The sequence below is a fragment of the Eretmochelys imbricata genome, chromosome 6 (genome assembly GCF_965152235.1).
Source record: "Eretmochelys imbricata isolate rEreImb1 chromosome 6, rEreImb1.hap1, whole genome shotgun sequence".
Lineage (NCBI taxonomy): Eukaryota > Metazoa > Chordata > Testudines > Cheloniidae > Eretmochelys > Eretmochelys imbricata.
Genome location: NC_135577.1, coordinates 89,584,774 through 89,600,498, shown reverse-complemented (window position 1 = coordinate 89,600,498; position 15,725 = coordinate 89,584,774). Strand labels below are relative to the sequence as shown.

The 15,725-nt window shown below is 44.2% G+C and overlaps 2 protein-coding genes across 4 annotated transcripts in view; one reads left to right on the top strand and one right to left on the bottom strand.

Annotated features, from left to right (window-relative positions):
* Positions 1-38: 38 nt before the first annotated feature.
* BBOF1 (basal body orientation factor 1) lies at positions 39-12,460 on the bottom strand. The gene is made up of 11 exons (XM_077819996.1): positions 12,161-12,460; positions 10,978-11,043; positions 10,196-10,339; positions 8,687-8,767; positions 8,193-8,263; positions 7,628-7,772; positions 6,689-7,182; positions 5,616-5,720; positions 3,538-3,612; positions 369-572; positions 39-200 (listed from the first exon to the last, which is right to left on the bottom strand). Exons 1-10 carry the CDS (start codon positions 12,458-12,460, stop codon positions 452-454), a joined length of 1,602 nt encoding a protein of 533 aa, XP_077676122.1. The 3' UTR covers positions 39-200; positions 369-451.
* Positions 12,461-12,843: 383 nt separating this feature from the next.
* ENTPD5 (ectonucleoside triphosphate diphosphohydrolase 5 (inactive)) overlaps positions 12,844-15,725 on the top strand; it is a 42,748-nt gene continuing 39,866 nt past the window's right edge. For 2 of the 3 annotated variants that reach the window (XM_077819113.1, XM_077819111.1), the window contains exon 1: positions 12,844-12,895. The gene's annotated coding sequence lies outside the window, so the exon portion shown is untranslated. The remainder of the gene's footprint in view (positions 12,896-15,725) is intronic. The other variant, XM_077819112.1, reaches the window with a different exon arrangement.

Sequence of the window (15,725 nt, the reverse complement as noted above, 5' to 3'; positions counted from 1 at the left end):
ACTGCTGCGAGGAAGACCGTTGCTGGTTCCACGTACATATCACTTCATTCCAAATGCTCTTTATCCTCATACAGAACATTTCCTCCAGAGCAGAAAGAGATCTTCATCAGAATGCAGTGACACACCTTTTGTGCCATCCAGCCTCTAGCCCAGATTCCAGTGGGCAGCTGGGGAAACCCTACCCACCTACATAAGTTGAGCTAGGGGAAGAATAAAAGATTTTTTTATTTTAGAAGACAAAACCTTAAACGTGTATATAAAATTAATTTACAGTCCCCTTTCAGGCTGGTTTCAAATGAAAGCCAAACCAACACCACAATAAAATGGGGATATTAAAGATTTCACAGCTGTCGCATCATTCCACTTACACAAGAGTCCCAGAAGAAAAGGTGCAGATGAGACGGTAACCATCATTAGCTTACATCTTGTTCAGTCAGAGTCTACAGCCACCTTACTCTGCTGTCTGTGATGTTACCATCTCAATATCTGGAAGGATTGCTTCATGAGGAGAGGGCTCTGATACTGGGACCTGCTGCGTGATGAAGGTCAGGCTAGGAGCAATGTTTTCAGTGCTGCAGAGGTAAAGCATTGCAGATGAATCAGCAATAACATGCTGCTGTTCACCCATACATGGTGAGGAGGGAAGGGGTTAAACAGTAACCTCTAATAAGATGTAAGCCTTTTCCTTCAATTCTCCATTTTCTTCCCTTATCAATCAGGCTCCTCTCTTCTCCCACCCCATTCAGGCTCTTACCAAATCCTGTCAGCTCCTTCCTTTACAAACTCAAAATCCATCCTTTCCCATGCCAAGAACATCTTTGTTAACATCCAGGTTACCTCTCACGTTGAATACAGTAGAACCTCAAAGATATGATATGAACACCAGAGTTACAAACTGACCTGTCAGCCAGCTGCCGTGTAGAACTGGAATTAAGCAATCAGGCAGCAGCAGAAACAAACCAAAAAAAAAACCCCCCAAAACCCAGCAAATACTGTACTTTTCCTGTATTACTTGCCACAAGGGGGGCAGCCACTTACAGGTAGGAGGTGAAGATGCTGAGGTTCACAGGCACAGCTATGAGCCCCTGAGTAGGCAGAACAGGAGCAGCTCCCTGCTTTCCTGTGAGCCAAGGGTGCTGTCCTTTCCTACTCCCTCTAAGCTTGCAAGCTCAGTCCAAGCCCAGAAAGCAGCAAACCAAGCTGTTGCTGGAACCTGGCCTGGAGTGCGAGCTGCTGGAGCCCGAGCTCCTGCCTGCTTGCTGCGCTTTAGAGGAGCAGCTCAGTTTTAAAGGGCCACAGCCAGCACTGCGTGCCTACTGATGCAGAAGTGCCCCAGGGTACCACACTCATCACCCTTGCAGCCAGGGGGCTAGAACCAGCTCTCTGTCCCCACTCGCCAGGCAGCCACTTACAGGTAGGAGGTGAAGACTGCGATTTGCAGGCACTGCTGTGCGCCCCCACTCCAAGCAATCCACCCTGAGGAACCATCCCATAACATCTTGTTCAGAGTTACGAACAACCTCCATTTGTGAGGTGTCTGCAACGCTTGAGATTCTACTGTAGGGCAACCGCATATCTCACTTTTTCCAACCTGCTGCTCTACACCAAATGCCATCTCTAAAATCCTCACTTGCATTCAAGGGAATCTGTTTAAATGTTTTTAAAGGTAGACATTTTTTAAATTAAAAAGGAAATAGGTGAAGGTTTTAAACAAAATCACAGAGGAAAAATAGAAGTTTAAAAAAAAAACAAAATTAATTTTGTCAGATCAAATTGAGCCTAGCATTGACTCACGTATTTGCCTTATCTTATTGCTATTGCCCTGACTGTCTTTTCTTAACCTCCATTTTAAACTCAAGCTTCTCATTGTTTTTCTATCTGTTTGTACAGTGCCAGGCACAAAGGGCCTCATTTCTGAATGAGGCATCTAGGTGCTATTGCAATATAAACAATAAATGCACTGATCTCTTTTTGCTATTTTTTTTTTACCTTCCACATCCTGTGTAAGATTCTCCTCCAATCCTCCACCTGTACTCCTGCTTTCATCCCTATTCTTTTTATTATTTGAATTACAGTTGTGCTTAAAGGCCCCCCTGCTTGGGGCCCCAATGTGCTGGGGGTTTCACAAAAGTAGTAAAGAGATAGTCTCTGCCCCAGAGGAGTGTACAATCATGGTTAAATGACAACATTCAGCAGGTTGATGAAACAACTGGCTGGGGAAGGAGAAGGGTTGCTGCCTATACTCCTGCCAAGTCACCTTCTTAACTGGCTCATTTGCTGACTCCTACTTTCTTCTTTGTGCCCTCTCCCATGCCAGTCCTCACACTTGGGACTCATGCCCCTCTTTATGCCAAAGAGCCACGCGGTCTCCTTGCAAAGTGCTAGGGGTCTTGCCCTAAAGGAAGTAAGTCAGTGCTCCTATTTGTGAATTTTATCTGGTTATCTTGTGTATGCCAATATTAGAGTGTAAGTTCCAGGGCACAGTGTGTGCTACCTCCACAACATGTGGCATACTTGCAGCAGTTAGTGACAATGCACCATACACCCACACTCCTCAGAGCTTATGCCATATGATGATGTTATATACCCCATGCCTTGGAGAATAACAATTCAGCTAGGTGTGTGGTTGTATCAGAGTCTGCACCTACGAACAACCAGGCTCCGGACGTAAATAGGACTGATTCCTATCTCTGCTATCCAGGCAGTGATAGCTGAACTGAGGAAGAGAGAGGAAGATAGAATATTAGAGAGATAGGGTGTCTATATTTAAATAAGACACCTGCCATGAGGTGCTTTCACCAAGATAGCAGGCACAGTGGGACTAAAGTGTCATTCAAACCAGGCAGAAGATTGAAACCCATCCCATCACGCACAGACTAGGCATCTGTAACCTCCAGCCTTGCTAGCTGCTATTCATTATATATGTAGGAACAAGTTCACACACTTTGAAAAAGCATTAACTGGTACCGATCACAGAAATCCATCTGTTTAGCAGCACAGGTCACTGAACACTTAATCTTGGGATTCCACTCTCTTCAATAGCTCTCTCCTGAACGGAGAATCTAGCTCAAGGCCTTTCTACTGATATTCAAAGCTCTCGGTGCTAACCGAGTAATTGCCTCTCCCTGTGCAAACGTGACCTCTTACAACAACTATGTTGTCCAAGAATAATGAAGCTGTTGACTAGGGGAAGCTTCTGAGTGCAGGAGACATAATGGAGCTGCTGGACCTAGATGCTGGAACTCACAAACAGAAGAGATAGGAATGACTATAGACTACACATTCAGAACTAAAAGCAAAATTAATCTTTTCAATTTAAATTTCCCTCAAACATGTCTTCACGTGCACACACACCAGCATAAACAAGCAAACAAGAACCTTCATACTAAGCAAAGTATTTCTCTTTCATGCTGGGACAGATGGAAGGGAAAGATGACTATATTTCTGTTTTTAAATATGTCGGAGGTGCTTGGGTGTTGTGTTAATGGAGGCTGCAGAAGTACCTAGGCAGAGTGCTATAAAAATGTACTATCTTACCTAGCTTTGTTTCTTTCTTCAGAAGTAGGAGTAACAGCAGCTGGAGCTGAAGGGACCAAAACATGTTTGCGTTTCCTGTGAGAAGGAAACAAAGGCAGGAGAAATATGGATTAAGTGTAACGTGTACTAAGAGGCTTCTCTCTACGCCATACCTATCTCTCTTCCTCACTACCTCAGCGAAGATGAATAGCAGCAGGAAGTGCTAGTCTGGTGCTAGGTGTGCTTTAATTTAATCTAGACAATGGAACTTGTGTTTTGCTGCTGAAGTCCTCCTGCTACAGTAAGGAGTGATTGAGAGAGACACAGAAATGCAGAGTTCAGGGGTTACAGCAAGTTTCTGCTCCGCCGCTCAGTTCTAACTACAGGCATACAGGGGATGGCTGTTCAACTCTTTATTTGTAGAGCCTAGATTATCCCCCCGCCTATTTAGCCACTCTGGACATTAATTCAATTTCTAACTTAAGTGACCATGACTCAGTGATTAGCTCATCAAGTCCATTCCCCTTCTGATTCACAGGGAACAAACAGATTCCCCTAGCAGATGATATATCTAATATTAAGCTTATCTTAGTCGAAAACAACAGAAAATGAAGTTTAAATGTCAGATTTTGGTCTTCCAATTCCAGTTTGTGGGCAAAGCATGAAAAGTGAGTAGAACATAGTGTTTTCCCTACATGAAATACGTTAATTGGACATGACCCTACAAAACTCTGCTATATGTAAGATTATTAAAAGTGAACACATTTCTAATATAGCATCCAACTGTATTCCTACTAATGCTGTTTGTTGGGGCTTTTTTTGTCATGAGTTTCCCTTTCAGTTTGGACAATGAAATGGGATTGATCAGTGTCACTTTTTAGTTACCATGCACACACAGGAATATTTTTATATATTTTATATAGTTATATGTTTTTAATCTCTACTGTAAAAACAAAACAAAATTGTCAAAACTTCCATGAATGTAACACTAAGGCTGAGAATTTCAACAAACACACTCAAAGTGTAAGAGTTACTATTCCCACCTCAACCTTTACACTCCCTCATTGCACATATAGCATTTTAGATTAGTATTTGAGATCTCCTGTATATTTTTTAATACATGCAAGCATAGTTTACGTTGCTTAACCTTTCAGTTTCCAGTTTGTGAATCAAGTTTTCAAAGAGGCTTCTAAAACTATGTTCACAAATTCTGCATGCACATAGCAACATGAGCTATATTGTGAGTACAATTTTAATGGCCAGTTTGTGAAAATTTCAACACAGTTTTAACTTTTTTATGATTGGTCAAATTGCTTTGTCTGTGGCAAAGATAAAGACAGATTTCATTCTGTGTATGGGACACTTCTGTCATTAACTGGACAAATTATCTCTTTATGTTCACTTGCTAAAGATAAGCAGGAATCAGTTAAGAACTGTGAATAAAATTAATCCCATTTCATTGGTCTAGAACAGAGATCGGCAACTTTTGGCATGCAGCCCATCAGGGAAATCCGCTGGCAGGCCAGGATGGTTTGTTTACTTGCAGCATCCACAGGTTCGGCTGATTGCAGCTCCCACTGGCCACAGTTCACCGTTCCACACCAATGGGAGCTGCGGGAAGTGGCGTAGGCCAAGGGATGTGCTGGCTGCCGCTTCCCACAGCTCCCATTGGCCTGAAACGGCAAACCGCAGCCAGTGGGATCTGCGATCGGCCAAACCTGCGGATGCTGCAGGTAAATAAACCGTCCCGGCCTGCCAGCGGATTTCCCTGATGGGCCTCATGCCAAAGGTTACTGATCCCCGGTCTAGATTCTAGCACCACTTTCTGTCCCCTTCACTACTACAGCTAACTTTTCTTCCTCTTCAGAGGTATCCAGAACTACACATGAAGACCTAGTAGCTCAACCTAGAATCAGACTAAAATTAGCTAAAATTCCGTTCTCCAAATTGAGCTGGAATATCTTTCCCCCAGCCTGCACAATTACTGCTCAGAACAGGTTCAGCATTAGCTCCAGAATGGGGGAATCCAAGCAATCACCCTGGATTCCACAACAGGAACACCTCTGTGTCCATTTACTACCATAGAAACAGAGCATTACCGTCGCTCCAGGCCATTCATTCTTGCAAAGAGTAACCTCAGAACACATTCCTTCTGCTCCCATGTCAACTGGCCAATATCAACCTTCCCTTGCTGGATATTTGTCCTGCAAAACATCAGAGAGCAGATCAATGTATTAGAAGAATAAGACCAAACAAAACTCTTACCATCCAGCATAAAATCTCCCTTTTTCTGAACAGAGAAAACACAGAAAGGATTTTCAATCATAGCTCTGAATTTCCTACGTTTCACTCAGCTGGTCAATGATATGTAAGCAAAAAAGAACCCTGCATTGGCAGGAGATGGACTATACACCTTGATCAATCTTCCCCACCTCTTTAAATTCCACAGGTTTTAATCAAGAATAAAATACAGAGCTTTTATCTCTAAGAAAGGCCACATGTAGTCTGCACAAAATTGTACCTAAATTCTATGGCAAATTACCTAGATTCTGCTGCAGTCTGATGGACATTCTGGAAATTTTGTGGCATCTTCAGATAAATTTCAAAATCAGAGGCTTTTATTTAATTAAATTTAAAAAGGTATAAAACAATCAGTACAGTAGCTCCTGTGTTATTGATTTTGACATTTATTTTATTTATTTTATACAGTTGCCCCTTTTTCAGTTTTCATTGTGCCACAGATTTTTGTATTGACAATGAAGAACTGCATTTGAGAAGATATCAAGGGAGGTGTGCAACTGAGACTTTTGGTTCACAGGGAGGCAAGGGAGACCGAGGTTGCAAGAAAAGCACATTAAAATGATCAGCAATTAAATAAATAACAGTGTTGGCATTTAATTGTCATTTTTAGGATTCAGTGTTAACGTTGTCCCTTCTATTGTTTTCTGCCAGGTCTGCAGCAGCAGTCAGTCCTGAAGTTCCCTACTCTGAACAGTTGGGTCTGCAGCCTCCCCTCCAATGCTGAACTTCTTTCCTCCCCTCCCATCACAGCAGCCTCCACAGAGATTACTAATCTGGGTATTGTTACTACACAGGGATTTTTAAGATTTAGGTTTCATTTCTATGAGCCAGGGAGATGGACACTAAATATCTGCTGTTTAATTACATGTACCATTTCTCTGCCTCCTGCAGGTCCTTGTACACACTATTTGTGCTGTGAGCGTTGCTGTTAAACGTTCTGATTTTGGGGTACTCTTCCTTCCCTGCAAATGCCTCCATCATTTTCTTCTGATAGGCAGCTTGGGCCACCTGCTTGTAGCACTTCCTGCTGGACACAATCTCACGCTTCACCTGTTCCAGAGCTTCTAGGAAGAAACTTTCCACTTCACTCCTCTCATCCAGGATGTTCTTGGCCAGTTTCTTCACTCGATTCATCTCCCGATCCTTCATCTCCAGCAGCTGCTGCAGCTTGTTGATCTCTACCATGCCTGCCTGGTTTTGAACTAAAGCCTGATGCCGTGTCTTCTGAATTTCTGTTTCAAATTCTTGGGTCATGTGACCTAGTGCCACCTCCAGTCTCTCTACCTTGTGCTGAAGTGCTTTTATCTGTGCTTTTTGCAGAGTGACTTGCCGGACCTTTTCCTGAACCAAATTCTCATTGGTTTCCTAAAGGACAAGAGAAAATTATTTAGACTCTTATCTTGGTCACCCTGAACCTCAGAACTCTTTCAACAATAACAGCACATGGGTTACATCAGACTGATAGATACTCCGGCACTTCCATGCTGGAAAGCAAGTAGTAATCTGGGTCAGGGCTCTGCCTGCAAGAGAAGCAAGTTGAAGAGTGTCTGATCTGCACACTCCCCATTGTACACACTGAACTCTTCTTAGAGGGGCACCATAGGAAACGTTTTCTATTTTCTCCTTCACAATTAAAAGGACAGAATAAGAGCCTCATGTCTCTTAAGATAGCTCCAAAATCCAGCAGATTGAGGATGGGTCTGACTGGAAAGGCACTAGTCCCAAAGAACTTGCATCTGTATCCAGAATTTGGATTTCAAGGGCCCCTTCCTAGGGAAGAATGAAATAGAATAGAAATCAGAGCAGGAACCTTTTCCTGCAGAAGAAAAGCTTTGTCCTCTTCTAGCTGCTTCTTGATTTTTTTTAGCTCCTGTGCCTCCTTCAGGTGATAAGCAAGAGCCTCCTGAAGACGAACATTCTCCTTAAACACTGCTCTCCCAGTGCTGTCTAACTGCCTGGAGAAGGCGAAACAAAACACAAGAGGTGACATCACAGCCTTTTGGGTCTTCCTATATTAAAATCAGTACTCTAATTTCAGAGAAAGAATTTGTTTATAGGGCTGCAACTGAGACAGCTTTGCTTCCAGCACCAGAGGTGGTCCAGAAGAGGGGGGATCATGGAAGTGTCACAGAGACAGTATCTGGACTGGAGCCGAAATGAGTTTTATGGTAGAGATGACCGGATGGTGATGGGGCCTGCATTTAAATTGTGAAAGTAATATAGATGCAGCCAAAGGCCCTTACACATTTTCCCACAAAGAGTCCCTGCTGTATACAGTAGTGTTGGCTGCCTGGCAGTTATCTGTAAGACCAAGAGTTACAGTGGCTTTCTGACTCCTCATTGTAACTGGGGAATAGATAACGCAAATGGCTTACACAATGGCCTCATGGTGGGCTCTCTCTGCCAGCATTACTATCTTCTTCTCAGCCTCTCTTTCTAGTAGTTGCTGAAGGGGAGAAAAAGCTGCTTAAATACAGACTGAGACTATGTGGTACTAAAGACAAAATCAGACACAAAGCATTTTTCTAAAATCACATACATGGGATTAAACTGGCCACTGATACAACCCTGTATCCTAGAGGAAGAGAGGGAGTGAGCAGTGACATGGAGCCCTTGGGGACACTGAAACCACCTCCCTGTGGGAGTGGGGACTAAGTAGTGATATGGCCCCTCAGGGATCCTGATGCCCTTGTGACTTTTCCTGGAAAGCTGTACCCAATTGCCACATCATCTTATTGTATTTTTTTACAAGCACTGATGATTGTAAAATGTTCATCAAATAACAGCCAAAGCAACTCAAACCTTGGTCAATAGGGAAAGTCACATTGTTCTAATATGGGATTCCTAAATCCTTTGTAAGGCACTGTACCTTTTCTTCAATGAACCTGTTCTCCAGCCTTCCAAGAGTCTCCTGATGTTCCCTGTTTGAGATTCTCATATTCTCTTTTATCTATGATTTAAAAATATCCTTTTAACAATGGTGCTGTATTTCAGCCTTGTAGATAAACATGTAGATGAAACTCTCTGGAGAGGCATCTCCCAGTTTTTGTCTTGTACTTCTCAGGACCTTATCAGCTCCTTGCATAATCTCTGCCTCTTCTCTACTTCTCTTTAGTCACGTTACACTTTCCTTCTCTTTCATAGTTTACCAGCTGTCCTATTTTTAAATCATTGTCAAGCTTCATTAGCATACTTTCCACTAGTTTGTTAATAAATATATAGAACACGGTACAGGCCCTTGTAAAACTCTCCCCAGTCTCACACAGTCTTACATTCTTTCTACTCATTCAGTCATCTGTGCTATCCAAAATCCTGTGCCCCAATTTCTTCGAGAAAATTCTGCAGAAAGGTGTATTTCATACCTTACTTCTAAAAATTTATTTATTATTTGTATTGTGGCACCAAAGAGGTTCCAATCATGGATCAGGGCTCCATTGTGCAAGGCCCTGTATAGACACATAGCAAATGATAGTCTCTGCCCTAAATAATTTACAATCTAAGTGACTTACTTGTGTCAAGAGATAAGACAATCACTGCATTCCACCTGCCTATTGAACTGGGTATTGAGAAATCATGTTATATCATTTATAAACCCTATGGTACGTATAGCCCAAATACTAGGTCTTCTGTACATATTCTTAAAGGAGGTGTAAGCCCCTTCTGGTATATAAATTGACTGGATCCCAAGCCCTGCAATCCTGGCCTCGTGCAGAAGGGTATGAGTCAAATGTTTGCAATCCAAACTCACTTCTGTAAACTGCTTTGAGATCTATGGATAAAAATCACTACAAGTACTAGATGCTTTATTATAGGGCTTGGATTTGGCCTTATATTTTTCTCAAGACATTTGCAGATTGACCATTTGTTGCATTTGTCCTCAGTATTGAGCCTAGAATAGACCTTTTAGAAGCAATCTGTCCATTTTTTGTGCTGGGGCAGCAGCAATTGAAGAAGCCACCATCTGGCTGAAGTTGGAAATTATTCCTGTACTAACCAGCCAAGTTCAAAAAACATGCAGATTCTTTTTAGGTCAAATAGTGCTGACTTTATATGGTCCCCCGCAAACTATATTCTAGTTCAGGAACATATAAGTCTGACCAATATAGTGCTTTCTACACTCACAGTAAGCCCTGGTTGCAGTAAACAGTCTAATAAATCAGCCAGGTGCATCTGATATTCTTTCCATATGAGTCACTCACCCTGCCATAAAGGTAGCAGTATCACTTCTCCTATAAATCATTACAGACAAAGTCCTGTGGAGCATGTAGTTAGTACAAGTACAGGTTACCATGTCAAATTATCAGTTTTAAATTAGATTGTGTTAGTATTGCTTTCAGGCCACTAAAACATCCAAAATTAACACTTATGACAAACTTACATCTTCCAGTTCCTTCTCCATATGTGCTTTCTTCTTGCGAAATTCTTTTACTGTTTTCAGTTCCAACTGAATTAAGCCAATTTCTCTTGCTTTTTTGCTGAATTTCTCCTCCAGATCTTTCAACTGCGCAGAATAATGTTCTGCCTGCAAATCAGAAATTCTAATCAAGAAGGGAACAAGTCACAACCATTCAACAATATCACTGCAGGAAATGTACAGCCAAGAAAAATTAAGAACCTTGATGTGCAGAATTTTAAAAAGTCACTAAATTAATGAGACTTATCACTAGAAGGAAAAGCAACAAGTTGGGCAGAATTAAACTACCAGCAAAAGAGGAGGCCTAGAAAGAAATGTTATGTTTAGAACTATCTTTTAATAATATGTCAATACCCAGGCTGTTCTGTTCCTTGTTATTTTTAGGGATGGATGGGCAAGAGGTCCTTGAAGAGCCTACCTCATGCAATTTATTGCTTAAGGGTGGGGAATAGCAGACTTCTGTAGTCTGCAAATTGGACATGTTTCTGTTGTATCTCTGCCCACACCTTATCTATAGGTATTATTGCTGGTATCTGAGATAGCAAACCACACTCACAGCTAGAAAGGCCTTGTATAGTCCCCACCCCACTTTTCTTTTGCAGGTTTTTTTCTCATGCCAGGGGTTTACCTCAAAACCTTTACTGCATATCAACTCTTTCTAACTTGCTCATCTTACTAGAACCAAAACGACTGCTCAGTCTGCTGTGAAGGCCTCGTTCTGAGGGAAAAGAGAAAAGTTCACTTACCACTTTCTCATTCTCTTCTTGGGCCTGCTGCTTCAAATCTGCCAGCTGTTGCTTCAGTTTTGCAATCTGCACAAGATGAAAATAGAGAAACCATCATTGGGGGAAAACTCTCCCCCATTTGTTTACCCCGCCTCAAGCTTCTTTATGGGATCACATCAAGAAAGCTACAGAAACACATAAAATGCCTCTCATTTATAAGATTTAAGTGGGGACTATGGGGAGGCAGTGTAGGGCTGTGTACACTGACCCTACACTGATTCTGTTTTGGCAGAATTCCTCATAGGCCACTGCAGTCCCCATTATGCCACTACAGCAGCATATGGCGCCACAATGGGACTCCAGAATCGGTCCCCCGCTTCTTGTACTGTATGTTTGGAGTTGAGGCTCTTAGACCTGCCCACTCTCTCTTACTGAAGAAACACTTATAAGTGTCAACAGGGGATCATTGTGGCTGATATTGGAGAAACTCAGAACAATGTTACACAGATGTAAAAACACTCCTGTGCATCTAGCTTTGACTTCACACATTTAAAAAATGGTCTGCAGGTGTCAGAAGGGACTGATTATTGCTGGTCCTGCCAAAGGTGGTCTAATGCAGAGAAGATAACTCATTAACACTGTACAACTGCTTTAATATTTGGGCAACTCTGGATCCAGTTACACTTTCACTAGGAAACTTGTCCATATTTCCAAACTAGAAAATTGCAGCTTGCTCCAGTGAAAATGATCCATTGAAAACTGCAAAGATGCACATCATCCACACCAAACACCCAGTTTTGGATGTGCTCAGCTCACCCTGTCTGATTACAGCATCCGCCAAAAGCATAGTGGGACTGGCAGATTGTTGCACCTTTCCCACAATGACTGTCAGAGCTGCCTGGAGCATGTGCAGAATATCTATGGTATATAGAAGATGATACTACCTGTGAGCTATTTTTGATTTGTTCCATCAGCTGCTTCAAAAGGTTCTGTGCTGCATTAGGAGCTGCATGTGCACCATGAGCAGCAGGTCCTATGGTCACCTCACCTTTGCTGATGACATTGTGGAGAGTCTGCATCTCCCTCTGAACCTGCTGCCAAGACATCCATGGGCCTGAAGGCTGCTACACACTGCCACCTTTGGTGTGGATGCTCAAAGGGGTGCAGGGAGTGGTAGACAGGTTTCTTGGTTCTCTGCACATACCTGCTCTTCTTTCTCCACATCCTGTTTCTTGAGAAAGCTGATCACCTCAACTGTGTCCTTCTCCAGACGGTGCTGCTGCCATGCCAGCTCCTCATTGTTCCTGGCCAGCACACGTGCAGCCTTCCGATACTCCGCCCGGGAGATCTCAGTCACCTGTAGCCGAGCTTCCCATAGCGCTGCATTGGCCTTGGCCCGCTCAGCCTCAGACTCCTTATCTACCTTCGACTCAGCCTTGGCCCCCTTCTTCGCCCTGTGAGGAAAAGCTGAGGCACGTGGGTACGAGGCCCCTGGAACTCCCATCCTGCTGGGACCCCATGGCCAAGGACTCTCCCTGCACTCTCCTCCCTCTGCCCTCCCCATCCCCATTGCCTGGTTACCTGCCTCACTATCTCCCTATTCCCCCACCCCTCCCCTCTCCCCTCCCCCTCTCTGCTCTCTCACTTCCCCCGTTACCCTGGTTACCTGCCCCCTCATCTCTCCACTTCCCTCGCTAGCCAGTTACCTCCCGCGCTTCGCGCCTTTCCCCTTTCGCATCTTGGCCCCGGCGGGGACTTGCGGCCGGCGGTTCGCAGCACGGATTCGTCTCTTTGGAATCTTTGTGACAAGCGCTCGCGGCGACCTGTTGCTATGGAGACTAGAAGGCGGGGACTAGTGACGAGATAAGTATGCGACCGTGATGCTGACGTGACACGCGGCACCGGCGAGATGTGGGGTTGCGAGCGCACCGGCGAGGCGGTGAGTGCAGACCTCGGGAGCGCGCGGGGGGCTTGACACCGCCCCCGTCCCATGGACTGGAGCCCCCTGTGCAGCCCTGCTCGGACCCCGAGCCAGCCTGGCTCCCACACAGAGACCCCGGCTCCCTCCGCGACCCAGCCCGGCTCCCCCCTCACCCTTCCACTGTACCCACACCCGGCGCCATCCGGAGATCCTCTGCTCCCCCTATACCCATTGCCTCCGTCCCTCAGATCTCCTCCTGCTCCCTCCCTCCCCTCCCCTCTCCATCCTTGACCTCCACCGCTCACTTTGTTTCTCCCCATACCCACTCCTCTCATACCCCCTGTCTACCCGATGGAGACCCATCTGCTTCCTTCATTTAAAACTTCTGCTCCCCATATTCATCCTTCATCCCTGCCCTACTATGGAAACCTCGTGCTCCCCATACACTTACTCTTGCTCCCAATACATAGATCCCCTCATTCCCACAGATTCTTGCCCTGCCCACAAAGATCTGCTGCTCCCCCCATCACCATAAATTCCTTGTTCTTGCCTACACCGACCCCTATATCCCCCCCCAAAAAAAACAAACAACCCTGTCTTCATACCTTCATCCACCTCAGCCCTTCACACAGCTACCAGTCCCCCTGCTGCTCCTTGCCCTTCCCCACCAATCCCCATACTCTCTATGCCCATATTTGCCTCTGGCATCAGCAAGGTTGTTTTTTTTTAAAAAAAAAAGGTGTTTTTTTTTTTTTTTCCAATTTCGTTATTGCTCTGAAATATTTACAGGAACACAACACATGTTTGAAAGCTTTTTGACACTGGAAATGTTTTGCTCTAACTTCAATCTGTGAATGAAAGCTAATTATTCAAAAAAGTTAAAAGAGAAATGATGAGACTGTAAATATTCTTCTTAGGTCTATTAGGAAACAACGAGTTATAGAACAGCCTAGGGAAAGAGGAATGGGTGGAATGCCCACTCCACTTCTAAAATGATCTTAGCATCCATAACCTTTTCATATCTTACAGTGTCCAGCTCCCGACCCTCACAGAGACCTGGATCCCTTTGACACTGCTTCTGCCGCACCTTAATGATGCCTCTCCTTTTCTTACAATGATTTCTCAGGATCAGAATATGTTGGGCTTCTTTCTGATTGCTATTTCCAATCCCTATATCTTCCCTCTTCTCACTCTTTCTCTTCCTTTGAATGACACCGCATCTGACTCTCCTCTCCTTCTTCATGTTGCTGTCATCTACTCTCTACCCCTCTGTCCCATTGCAAGGTCTGCCCTGCCAACCCCCAGCCCTGGCTTACCCCCTAAGTCTGTTTCCTCTGTTCCAGCTCTCACGCTGCAGAGCATCTCTGGTAGAAATCCCATGACCAGACTGACTTCTTCCATTAGAATCCTTCTGTCTTATTTCAGTTCTACCATCTTCCCAGTTAACAACTCTACTTCTCTAGCTTAACTGAATTTTACTCCTTCAATCCTGAGCTGCCTTTTAGCCCTTTGACTCTCTCCGCAAACCCTCCACTTCTCTCTGCACAGGATCTTGCTGATTTATTCCAGGAAAAAATCAACAAAGTATGATGTGACCTTCCCCCATCCTTTTGCTTGCCTTCCCTTACTTCCCTCCTCCTCCAAACACTTTCTTCCTTCTCCCTGGTCACAGATGCAGAGGTTAACATGCTTTAGTGTCTTCCATCTTCTAAAAACAAAAAAAAAAAATTACGCATGATCACACTTGCCTGTTCAACTACCGCTCAATCTCCCTTTTATCTCTGAGCTCATGTGATGCCCTGTTTACAGTTGCTGCTGGAGTTCCTCTTCTCTAGTTCTATCCTAGATCCTTTCCAGTCTGGCTTCCTCTGTCACTCAACTGAAACTGTTCTCACCAAAATCTCTAATAATCTCTTCTTATTAAAATCTCAGAACCAGTACTCCATCCTCATTGACTTGTCAGCCACCTTTGATACAGTTGACCATGCTGCTCTTCTTGAAACCTTGTCCTCTCTTGGCTTCTGGGACTCTGTCCTCTCCTGGTTCTCCTGCCTCTCTAATCAATCCTTCAGAGCATCCTCCTCATCCACCCTTCACCTTTCTGTGACAGTTCCCCGGGGCTGCCCTTGGTCCCTTCTCTTCTCCCTCTGCACCTTATCTCTGGGTAATCTCATCTGCAAACACAGATTCAACTACCATCTCTATGCAGGAGGCTCACAGATCTGCCTCTCTAGTCCAGATTTGTATCCCTCTGTTCAAACTAAAATATTAGCCTGTCTCTCTGATCTCCTCTCGTGGATGTCTGTTAGCTCAAGCTCAACATGGCGAAAATAATGTACCTTATTATTTGTGGTAATAAAGTTTATTATTACTTTTCCACGATTTTCTGCTGTTAGCCAGCAGCTCAGAGCAGTGGCTCCCGCTGTCGGCCGCCCAGGGCTGAGAGCCGGGACCTGAGGCTGACAGCAGGGGCTCCCACTGTCAGCACCATGCACAGTGGGGCTCCCACTGTCAAAATTGCGGTAGAAGCCTAATATTGCAGCATCCGCAATTTCTGCAATATCGCAAGTTAGGTGCCTTATGCACCATCCTTTTCTCTGGCCTTGACAAATGCATTCTTACTCCATTCATATCCATTCAGAATGTTGCTGCTACGATGGTTCTTTTAGCACGTCACTTTGACCATGCTACCCCTCTCCGTTCCCTCCTTCTCTATCACATTAAGCAAAAGTTACTTGTCTTAATTTCAAGGCCTTTCATGGCCTATCCCTACCCTACCTGTCATATCTTGTTCTGTATCAAAAGGTCAACTCCCATGATGTCAGTCTCCATCACCCACCTGTTAAAT